The sequence below is a fragment of the Dendrobium catenatum genome, unplaced genomic scaffold (assembly GCF_001605985.2).
Source record: "Dendrobium catenatum unplaced genomic scaffold, ASM160598v2 fragScaff_scaffold_265, whole genome shotgun sequence".
NCBI lineage: Eukaryota > Viridiplantae > Streptophyta > Magnoliopsida > Asparagales > Orchidaceae > Dendrobium > Dendrobium catenatum.
Genome location: NW_021318727.1, coordinates 216975 through 229574, shown reverse-complemented (window position 1 = coordinate 229574; position 12600 = coordinate 216975). Strand labels below are relative to the sequence as shown.

At 34.3% G+C, this 12600-nt stretch overlaps 1 protein-coding gene across 2 annotated transcripts in view; it reads left to right on the top strand.

Moving 5' to 3' along the window:
• Nucleotides 1–11632, top strand: part of LOC110096035 (BRCA1-associated protein) — a 38377-nt gene extending 26745 nt beyond the window's left edge. The window contains exons 11-13 of one of the 2 annotated variants that reach the window (XM_020821876.2): nt 9573–9627; nt 9738–9873; nt 11305–11632. In XM_020821876.2, coding sequence (XP_020677535.1) covers nt 9573–9627; nt 9738–9863 — 181 coding nt within the window. In that variant the 3' untranslated portion in view covers nt 9864–9873; nt 11305–11632. Of the gene's footprint in view, nt 1–9572; nt 9628–9704; nt 9874–11304 lie in introns of both variants that reach the window. The other variant, XM_020821826.2, reaches the window with a different exon arrangement.
• Nucleotides 11633–12600: the final 968 nt, after the last annotated feature.

Below are 12600 nucleotides of genomic sequence, written 5' to 3'. Positions count from 1 at the left end.
CTGCCAGAAGGATCATTGTCGGCCAGCCATGGTTGGCTTCGTTCAAAGGAATCCTTGTAGACGTAGTTTGAATGTTTGTCTAAGGGGACAAATTTGAATCCACCTTAGTGACAGAGAGCTTTTTTGTCCTATCTCGATCATATCCTATTGATTCATATCTCAAGGATTTGATGCCGCTAAGGAGCGTATTGCTCTGGCCATAACTCGGTACTTTCTGTGGTGCCATTTGGGGCGCAAAACCACTCGTTCAATGAGGGCCCGGGTTCATAACCGTTTACTGCAGTGCCATTTGGCGGCGATAACTGTCCGGTTAGAGGCACGTACCATGTCCTTACTGGCAAAGATTCGTTGGAATGGATCCTATGATATTTTCGACTAGGCCATTCGGACTCTTGTGAACTAAAGTTTTTTTGAATTTGTCCAAACGTGCAAACTGTTGGCGGACAGGTGGATGGATTTTGCTTTAAGTACGAATGGATGATTTCAAATTTAAATATTTTTGGTATTTTGGAATTTATGAAATGTTGGGCTTTTGTGGGTATTTGGTGGGTAGGCTTTTGGATTTTTTGTCGTGGACTTATTGGCGATATATTTTGAAATATTTGAAAACCCCTCCGGTTGAGATCTGAATTCAACACAGGCCATCATCGGGGTGTTCCAGGGGTCATTTTCTTTTTATGGCATTGACCTTGTCAACTCTGTCGGTGCTGTCGACAGAGGATCGGGTTTTTGTAGGCTTCGTGCCCTTTGATAGTGAATTCATATTGTTGTAGCCTTGAAGACCTAATAATGAAAGTTTTAAAGCAATATATATCGTCGTCACAACTTTATATTTGCTTAATGGTTCGAACCCTGTCGACTTCTATTGACCCGTATAGAAGGATCAGTTTCGAACCTGAATTCACTTGTCAACCCGCGCAGCATCCCTAGACTGTCACGTGTGTACTCAATAACATGCTCGTCGGGCGCCCATGCGGGTTTGGATTGTATTTTCCCTTTTTAGTGTACCTATGTGTATACAATTTATAGTGCACGTGCAGGGGTACTCTTGGAATAGACGCCTTCTGTCTGCTTGTACGAATGTTGCAGATTCGGTGGCGTGGCGTAGCAGCTTCTGAATAGACTTTGTTCGCTGCTTCGTACAGTTAGACTGTCGTGCAATATTTGTTGATTTTCGTAGGCGGGTCATAGTGCACTAACTAATCTCCTGCTTGGATCGTAATGAGCTTGCACTTGTCCGTAGTCTTCATGATTTGTTGCTGATCTTTGATCTTTTTCATACATCCGCTTACTACTGCATGTAGATAGGTAGATGTCTTCCTTCTCATACTGAAATTAACTTCAGGATACTGCATTACTGAAGTCCTTCTGGCATCTATCCATAAGTGGGCATATTTATACATACATCAAAATATTTATAAAGAGAATGTATGTATTGCAGATCTTTGGTTGTTATATATGAGTAGGAGTCGTACACCTTACAACTGTTCATTCTACGGTTGGGTCGACTACCTCCTCTGACTAAGTAGACCAGGGACCATGATGGCCCGGGATGACGGAACCATGGGATCTTGATCGGGCCCATCATCCATTCCCCCACCATCCGCTTTAAGTGCTAGATGGTGAAATTTCTATTTTTGAATATTAAATTCCCAAACTTCCAAACATTCCCAAATCCAAATCCAATTCTCCAATATCCAAACCCATTGCTGCTACTATATGCCAGATAACATGTATATTCTACGTATCTGATTGATGACTAGCCTTAATCGAAAGTTCTCTCTCGTTATCGGGAGGGGTAATTAACTATAGGGGCTTGCGCTTATAGGAAACCAGAACTCAGATCATAAAGTCCTCACAAAATGAGGGCGAAATCTCTGGGTAGTGTCTTATCTACAAACCCATCTGCCTTCCAAAATTTACCTCGGAACTTAGTTCGTTAAAACTCCCTCGCCGAATAAGAAAAGCGAGCGGAGGTCGAGGCCGAATTTTCGGAGCCCTAAGTTCTGATAGCAGATGTTGCTACAAACCAACTTGTTATGCATAAGTACTATCTGGAGCAAATATATTGAAAGCATATAGTAGTTAAAAAGAAACAAATAACTACAAAAAACCCCCAAGAATTATGCTGTTTAACTAAATGATTGTCTATGTCAATGTGAGATAAGATAAGATCTGATCCATGAAGTCACATGGGTGTACAAATTAAATGGGGCATGTGAAAGTACTGAGAAAAACTTGAATGCTTCCTATTTCACTTAAGTGAGAAGATCCAAATATTTCAAGCCTAAGTACAAGAAGAAAGATGATACATACAAAATTTTTTAAATAATACTAGATAATCTCAACTTGATTGCTCCATAGAATGATACCCTTATGTGTTCTGAACTTTAATTCCTTGCTGACCAACTCTCCTGCTGTGGGAAAGACGCTGATGTTTAATCCTAGCAAATGTTTTAACAATAATCTTGGCTGTTCTTGATCGTAGGAGATGGTTCTAGGGTTGGATGATTGATTTGAACTCCACTATGATCTGCCCCCTCCCCCTTGCCCCCTTTCAAGACTGGTGGAATCCACTCCAAAATAGAAAAATCCTTTCTAATCAGGATAAACTTGAAACTATTGTCATGGAAAGCTTTTCTCCCCCATATGGGACTTAGGTATTTATAAGTAGAGCTAAAGAGCTGAAAAGAAACTAATTACTAAATTATCCTTAATAAAAAAAAGGAAAAAAAAGAGAGGCTTACAACAACAACAACAACATCAAGCCTTTATCGCACTATGTGGGGTCAGCTACATGAATCATTTTTCTCCATTGTTGCAATAAAAATACAAATATTGCAAACTAAAAACAACTTGCTTCCTTAAAACATTGACCAACATAAAACAATATAACCATGCTATTTTAAAATTAAAAACACAACTCAATGACACCCCACAACTTAAAATAAAAATAACTTATCAAATATTTGAGAAGAAAGATACAAATGGAATGGAAACTGTGGAGAGTAGGTAGAAGTCCAAGACGAAGTAGAAGCAGGGTAGAGAAAGATAGCTTGCAAGCTAAATAACCCGCATGTGATACATTCCAAATATTATCACCATTCACCATCCATTTTCAGCAGCCAAACCACCCCTTTTATAGGAGAAAAAAGACCCAACAACCCACATAAATGTGCCTCCCCAAGTAACCAATAGAAGCCACCTTGAGAAGATAAAACACAAATTTAGGAAATAACAAAGCGGGAAGGGGAATGGCCAGCAGAAGGAAAAAACAGCAGAAAATATGCATGGGAACCACACTAGAAATTCCTAGCATTGGAGAAACCGAAATCTTGCTTGGAGAGCACCAATAGCTAAACTGAAATATGCTTGGCAAACCAAATGTCAGCAAAGGAACATACTACAACCGGCCATCATGGAAAGAAATTAGCCGAGCCCATTAAGAAAAAACAACCCAAAGATTAAATACCCATATAGCCAACAAGGAAGAAAACAAAAATAAAGAAGATATAACAAATATCTATCTTTGTGTGCATCAATTGTGTCATGTTAAGAGTTGAAAAGGAGACTTAAAAGAAAGAAATAAAAAAAAAAAACTTAATCACATTGCGCTTCTTGGGTAGGGGAAGACTCATCCTCGATGTCTAGTTCCTTTTCATAATTATAATAATTTGAAAGGTCCGCGACATTGAAGGTTACAAAGATATTCATATTCCCATTTTATTCAATTTTATAGGCATTTTCTCTAATACATTTAATTACTCTAAATGGTCCATCAACTTCTGGTTTAAAGTTTAGCAAAAATGTCCAAGAAATAAAAAAGCTCTTTACATAAATGAATCCAAACATGGTTACCTTCTTTGAAGAAAAATTGAAGTACAAATATTGGTTTGCTACTGATAGCGTGTTTTACTTCTTATTCATTTCTTGGACTTGTTGATGCTTTTTTTTTAATCTCCTTGGTTTGCTTATCTTCATTTACATTATATTCCAAAGTGATAACCATGGGAAAAATCTATAAGGAGTGATGGGGGTTGTAGCCATATGCTATCTCAGGACTTTTTCCCATTATTTGATTGATGGGTCAAATTGTAAGCAAACTCAGCTTTGGCTAAAGAAAGATTCCACTTATTTATATTTTTCGCAACGAAACATCGTAATAAGTTTAGATTAAACCAACCTATTAAGGCTAGTGTTTTTTTTTTTTTCTTTTGAATTAAGATCCTTCTCACAATAGGTTTTCTGTTATTTACTTATTAGTTCAGCTCAGATTTTTACCCTTTTTTTTGGACAAGTGGCTATCTAGAGTGTATTTAACAGTTTCGTAAGGTGGTTGGAAATAACTCCAACAAATTTGTGAAGCATTCCTAGCTGCTTGGACATAAGAGCAACTCTTGGATAGCAAGGGACATTAGTCAAATTCAAGGAAACTGAATTGGGGTGGAAATCCTACTTGTAGTTTTAGATATCTCATTTTGCCAAACAATTGGGATTTGTTGGAACAACAAAGCTTGAAAAATCTTCCATCCTTGTAATGCTTCCTCTAAGTTATGATTATTTTTAAGTTCTTTGGTAATCATTTGCTTTACAATTTAGTGCTACAAAAGTTTGCGAAATTGTTTAATTTTTGTAAACATATCCTTGTTTGTTTATTTGTCTTATATTATCAGTGTCAAATTTTAGTATAATAGCCTTAAATTTAGGATACAACCTAGGAGAAACTAGCCTCACTAAAATTAAGAATTAGCTATGATAGAATTCCGTCTTGAAATTCAGCAAATATAAAATAGATTCATGACATATGAAAGGCATGTCGAAGAATCTCATTGGTTGCCTTCAGATGACAACCATTTAGATCTCGAAATGGAAAATCCTTTCCATCATGTGTTTCAAGAATTATTCGAGTGGATGAACCTTATCATAAAAGGGAACTAATAAATTGTTAACAAGATTTTAGGGTTAGAATTGACCTTCTGAATTTGGAGAGTTTATTTAATCCCAATGGATTTTTAGACTGACTTTATATGGTGAAGCGCATTTTTTAATATAAAAACATTCTTACTGATAGGAGAGTAAAATTTTTAGCCATAAAGCAAAAGCAAACAACCTCCATTTGTTTAGAAAATCTTAAAAGAACAAGGACTATAGAGGATAAGAATAAAATTTTCACATGAGAGAAAATGATAATAAAACATACGATGGAGCCAATCATATCACCATTAGCAATGGTCGAACTATGCAAATTGCAAAGAGCAGTCAAGGCTTCTTACCTACTCTTTCCCGTAGGCTTCATTTACGTTATTTATATCTTGTCCCTCAACTTTCAGATGATTTAATTTATGTTCATTTTCTTGCCTCTAATAAGAATTATTTCATTGCCTCTAACAAAAATTATTTCATTGTTTTGATGCTTCCGATTATACAATTAAGGACTTGATGACTAATTTATATTATTCTCCACAAAACTAGATATAGGCCTCTTTTCGTTTCGATTGTCTCCCAAGCTTTCTCCACTCTCAAATACAATTGCTCTGCTGACAAAATATTCCTTGTTTGCCTTTTGGCAGCACCGACTAGTTCATCTAACTTTATCTCAAGCAGTTTCAATTTTATCTAGTTCTTCTAAATTTCCTTTTTATAATGCTTGCAAGGTAGCAATGAGTCCTTTTTTATCATTTATTGTATCTCAAAATTGTAATTCTTTTTCTTTAGGAGTCAAACACTCAAGTTTATTGTTCCATCCTTCCAAATTTCCAATTAGGGATTCAAATATCATTTCTTCTATGCTCATAAATGACTTTTAATTATTGGATTTTTTCAATGTGTTTTAAATCGGAAGGTACGCCTTGCTTTCTACAAGTAAAAAATTTTATTAAATGCCAATCCAGTCATATTTGAGAACTGATGGTGGCGGTGAGTGTTGCAACACATGTTTTCAAACTTTTTTATACTCAATTTGTAATGGCTCACAAATGCACTTCTCCTTACACCTCTCAACAAAGTAGGAGGCCGAACATAAGCGTCACCACGTTGTGAAAACTATGTGAACACTCCTCTTTGATGCATATGTGCCCCACAAGCTTCTTGTTAATATCTTTCAAGCCATGGTTTATCTTATAAATCGCTTGCGATCCTCAAATATCAACATCTCTCCAAGCCTCAAATATAGATAACATCTCTCCCCATGAGCTTCTACATAACAAGTCGTTGGACTACATTTTCCTTCAATCATTTGTTTGTTTATGTTTCCCTTGACAACAAACTTACTCATTAAATAAGCTTGCACCCAGTCAGCTCCTTATATTGTTCTGGGGTATGCTCTTTTTTGAAAGGCTATAAATATTGCAATCCTACCACTGGTAAAACTATAACCTCCATACATGTTTTCTCTGATGCAATTTCCAAGCCAAAATGTTTCCTCTGTTGTTTTTGCATCTAAGCCACCTATCTCCTAACCTCCAGTCACATTATTTTCTATTTTTCAGTCTTTCCCAAACTATAACTGATGTAGGCAAGCTTTGGGCTGCTTGTTGTTTCTCGGTTTGGGGCCTTGGCTGCTCTCGGGTGGGCTTTGGCTACTTGGTTTTGAGCTAAAAAAGTTGGATTCTACTTAGTTTTTAGCTCATAAATGTTTGAGCTGATGTTTTAGTTCATTAATTAGAAGAGTAATTGCACTTCTTAGCTCATAAAATCATAACGGTATGTAGCTTGTCTTTTTCTTTTCTTGTGTCTCTTTGGTTTCTTCCTTGTGAGTCAATGCTTTGGCTGGTTGTCTTTTCGTTTCTCCTCCCTGGCTGCTTTCCCGTGCTACCTTGCCCCGTTTCCTGTGTTGGCTCCTCGGGTCTGGCTGCTTTCCCGTGGCTTGTTGGCTAGGATTCCCGTGGCTTTGCTTCCTGTTTTCTGTGTAGAATTTTGTGGGGGGGGGGGGGTGCTGCTGTGGGGTCTTTTGGCCTGCTGTGGTGTCTTTTGGCCTTTCATTTCCCCAAGTCTGATTGGTTTTGGTTGGAGGTGGAATGACTGTTTGACTTCTTTCTTTTGCTTATAAATTGTAGATGTTTTGAGAAGGAAAGAGCATGATGTATGCTGATTTTTGGACATGAAAAACTATACAGCCCCTCTACAAACCAATTCTCTACTTCACTGCGGCCTACTCATACAACTCAATTCCTGCTCCAAAATTTTCAATCATCCTGTGCAAACAAGATTGAGAATGAGTCATCTGAAACCCAAACATTTTCTCAATCTATATCATTTCATTTCACCTCAAACAGATCCACTGTCTTACATGTGTTTCCTAGATGAATTGACGGGCTGCTTTGTCAAAAGAGTTTCAGGACTTGTAGTGTCAAGGCAATTGGATTTTGGTTCTGGCTCTGCTAAACCAAACCATTCTTGGAAGCAAATGAATATTTAAAACAAAATATAATTTAAATGCTAATATTGTACTTCATAGGGCTCGTTTGGTAGCACAAGGCTACCAATAAGATTAAGGAATTGACTATATCAAAATCTTTAGCCCCATTGCAAAACTACCAGCTGTTCGAATTCTTATAACTGTGGCTTTACATCATAATTGGACAATTATGCAATTAGATATTTCCAATATGCTTTTCTACATAGCAGGGTGCAAGAAACAGTTTACATGCGGCAACCAAAAGGTTTCATTTATCCGCATAAGCCCCAACATGTTTGCCTTTTACATAAAGCAATACATGGACTTAAGCATTTACCTTGCCAGTAGTTTGCCACTTTTTCTGAATTTTCTACATCAACTCTTGTTCAGCCATGTTGATCCCTTTCTCGTCCTTTATACACAAGTTATAACAATTATTCTAACTGATTGGACGGGAGACCAGACTGATCATAAATCTACCGCAGGGTACTACATTCTTCTTGGATCTATGCCAATCTTTTGGGCAGTAAAAAAAAATCTATTTTGGTGTATACTTCAATAAAAGTTGAGTATAGAGCTCTTGTAACTACAACCACTGACATAATCTGAATATGTTGGCTCTTAAATGATTTTACTATTCCAGCTACATTTCCCAAATCTTTATATTGTGATAATATTTCAGTAATTGATGTAGGCAATAACGCCTTCTTTTATGCAAGAACAAAGCATATCAAAATTTATTATCTTTTCATTCATTATTGTGTTAGCTCTTAGGACATTATCATTCACCACATTGCAACCCAAGAGTAGCTTGCTGACATTTTTATATAGTCACTCCCTAACAACCGCTATTACTGACTTCACAACAATTGACTACTCCTAGGAGTCCTCAATCTGAGTGTTGGTAAAAACAGAAATATCCTCCATTATTAGAATACCAAAGGATGCTCCTCATTTTGGCATTTTCTCATCAGCACCACTACTTTTCCTACTAATAGAATCAGAACCATACATTCATAATTTACTCAACTATTTTGATTTACTATAATTGAACATTGTATATAACAAGGTTATGTTGTAACTCTAACTCGTGTAATGAAGTTAATTCATCTTCATAATTCTTCTTGTCTGCTTATCTGCATTTCTTTTACTTTTATTTTTAAGATCTTAAGAAGGTGAGACTGAAATTTAAATCAGGTTTAAGTTTTGACAACATAAAAAATTTATAATATACTTTTACATCAGATAAAAATGAAAAGATAATTTGTATTTATTGTACAATTATCAATTTTAAATTTTGTTTTTATCATGCCAAAGTCAATGAGGTAAACGTCTTTAACAATCCCAACCCACACAGTACAGAAGTAAAGGCTCAACACTTTAGGGATTAAGCAGTTTTTCTTTTCTGATTGACATTTGTGTTGTGCATGTACTACTGTGGTATATTCTTATCAATGTATGTCTATAGAATTTTATGAATTTTTGTAATATGATTTCACCGGCAAAGCACAATTTCCATCACTTATGCAAAATGTTTCTCCAAGTGCTAATCTCTAAATGTTGCATTATAATACAAACAAGTATATGACATTTTGAACATTCAATTTTATCTCATTTTCTTAAGAACAATTTGGGATAATTTATTATTCATTGAATTCAATTGCAAGAGTTTGTTAGGATTTTGTGGATTTTGTTTTTTTTTTGAGTCGCATGCATCCTACTATCTTCTTGAATTTCATTTTTCTCCGGTTTTAGGCATCTCAGATTTAGTAAATCTTTGGAGAAGTAGGATTTAAAAAATTTACACCATCTCTTCTCACTATTCTTCTCTTTCATTTTGATCCTAAATTCTTAAAATTTCAGGATTAACTACATTTAACATTTATCATGCTAATTATTTGTTAGAATTTAGTACCTCCAAGATGACTAAATCTGAATTTACAAGAGTTGCTTAATCCTACTTGAATTAAAGCTCAAGCAAAAAATGCTTCCTTGAGAAAGAGGAAGACGTGGGAAAAAATGAAGATTGTGGAATGCCTTTCCTTTTAGTTGTTTTCTGGTAATCTATCAACTGAAGTTTCTTTAAATTCACGTATACTAATCATTCATCTTATAATGTATTATTGCTCATATTTCTTGCGTGATACTAAAGATTACCTACTTTTTGTCGTTACAGGGAGAGAGAAACACTAAGATTGAAGGATCAAAAGATCCATGAACTAGAAGAAGAGGTATTCAAATCATCTATAATCTATAGATATTAACTTTTAGTAGAATTAGGATACTTTTATGCTTGTTATCATTACAGATAAGAGATTTCACCGTTTTCATTGAGGCCCAGAAAGCACTTGATATCAAAGGAGCTGTTGATGATATCCGAGGGGGGACATTGTTACCAGTTCCATCACCTCTAAGTTTGCCCCCCCGATCCAAAAGATCTTCAAGGATTACCAAAAGGAGAAGTTAGTTTTTCACAGGTATGTTTACCATGTACTCCTCTATGAAGAATGATATTTTAAATTCAATTGTTCGCATTTATGCTAAACTTGGCTCTAAGCTACTATAAGCCTTTCCTACTCTTTGTGTATACCACTCAGATGGTTCCCATTTTTATCTTGAGGTTCTGTGTGCACATATGATCTTTTGAATGAACCTTCAGATTATTTTATTCTTAGCAGACTGAAAATTGCTCATAATCTTATTAATAGGGATATTAACTATCTTAATACTTTCATTCTTTGTATTCGTTCATACTTCGCAGCTCTCCTCTCTGTAGATTTTGGGTTTTCATCTACTATCTTTGGTTATTCATCCCGTGGTTAAAGACTTTTCTCATTTAATACGTGCAGTCCTATCTATAATAGTTGGATATATATATATAGACTTGAATCTTTATATTTCCCCTTAAGGTTTAAATTGGATTAAAACATTTGCAGAAAACGATGTATTTTATTTTAGGTAAGTTAATGTTAGTGGTATATTTTATTTGATTTAGAGATTAGGGTATTATATAAATAAACCTAAAGATTTAGTTATTTGATATTTCAATTTATAAGAATTATATGATATGCATTCAAACCCACCTTAAAAGAAAAATCTAAATTTGTAGCTGCTTCTATTTCAAATTATAACTTTTACATTAATTCTTCCACAAATAGCTGGCCTTTGTAGAGGAAGAATTAGTAAGTGCATATTACGTATAGAGTTCTATGGATGGGTTATAGAAGTACATAATTTTGTCCCCATTGTGTAGTTCAATTAATTTAACTACACAATGAATATATTATTATATATATTTCAATTATCTACGCATAGAACTACATATGCAATCAACACAGGATAATTTCTCATGTCAGTGACTGTGCCTTTCCTATATTCATAACTATGCTGAGATTATTCTGATTGACATACTCCTTTCATCAAAATTTTCTCTCTTTGCATTATATACATTCTCTTGGTAATCTCTTTTCATCACCCCAAAAAAAAAAATCTATCCTTAATGCATTATCCCCCCATAAATAATATTTCTCAGTTGTTATTGCGTTGGATTTGTTGATCATGAGTTTTTTTTTTTAAAGTTTGAGTGAATTTCATTGGTTTATATAATGAAGGTTAAATCCTGATTTGGCTTTACCTTTATTTCTTAATGAAACTAAATATTTTATTAAGAAGATTCATGCTTCATTTGGGATAGCTTTCTTAATGTTTTATAAATAGTTTTTATTAAATTTTTTTTTAAAGCTAGATTATACTAAAAAGCAATTTTAGAAAGCAGTAAAAAAGTTATCACAAATGAAGTCTTAGGTTTTGTTTGGGATGACTTTTTTGCTGCTTCTTAAAACAGTTTTAAGAAACAGGAAGAAATCCATCCCAAACAAATTTGATTTATTTTCTCTATTGTTCAACAGGCATTAAACTTAAATTTTGAGTTCAATCCTCGTGCCATCATCAAAGTACAACCACAACCTTCAAAATTTCTTTATCTATTTGCCATGAATGTGAAAATCAGTGAATAAAGTTTTCCAAAAGCCCAAAATCAGGCAGCAGATGATAGTAATTTTTTCAGATGGATCGTGCGATATTCGGAATGAAACCTGCTCGAGTAGAGTATTGTGCTTTTCAAAATTTTGATTGCAATGCAAACTATAATTTTAACTATGAAGTTGGTTTAAGGTAGAAGTTTGAAGTTATTGTTATAAAGATCATCATTTTTACTCGTTAATATACTTTGTCTAATGTGCTTAGATTCATGTCATGTAAAAGGTTATGATTTTGTAATTCTGACTTTACCATCATTGTACCTTATGTGTGATTAATTCAAATCTACTATTTTCAATCGAAATAAAGAATAAATTAGTGCCAGATAAATAATTAAAAAAATAATAATATAGGTCTAAAATATCATCTAAATTTCATTGCTAAAAGATCATGCGTAATAATCCAATTCATGTGAAGTCTATACATTAAAATAAATAATCGAATTACAAAATATTTCATAAATTTTGATCCTAAAGACTTGACCTCATCAGCTCACGTTCCTTTTCCTTAAATATCAACGAACTTCCACAGGATGAGTATAATAAGCTCAGTAGACTTCGGCTTCGTTTGGGACAGTTGTCTTACTGCTTCATAAAGCGGCTTTCTAGTACAAAAATTTTAAATTTTGTACTAAAAAGCTGCTTTAAGAAGCGGGAAGAAAGCTGTCCCAAACAAAGCCTTCATTTACACTATCACCACAGGTCTCAATATCTATTTTACTATAAATAGTATGGTGGTCAAGTGATAAGTTAAAATAATAGAGTATAAACTAAGTACTTAAAGGAAGTTATATATATGAAACTTAGCACATATATGTTTCAAAAATATCCATTCAGCAATTTCTACTTGGCTTACACCTAACATTTATCTTTATATCTTTCACAGTAATGCTTTTATTCATAGGTAAACTTCTAGAGATATCAAAATATGTAAATGTGATGCCACTACAATAATTCTTACGATTGAGCTTATTTAAATTATCAAAATATGCAATACATGAATGTACTATGTAAATGTTACGATGCCTATTTATAACTCTAATTTTATTTATAACTCTCGTTTAATCTTTCACACATGCATGAAACAAGTGTGGTCAGAATAAAATAGAAAACCTCTCACCTTTATAAGGCAAGTAGGGTCAAAATAGAGTAAAAATCTCTCACATT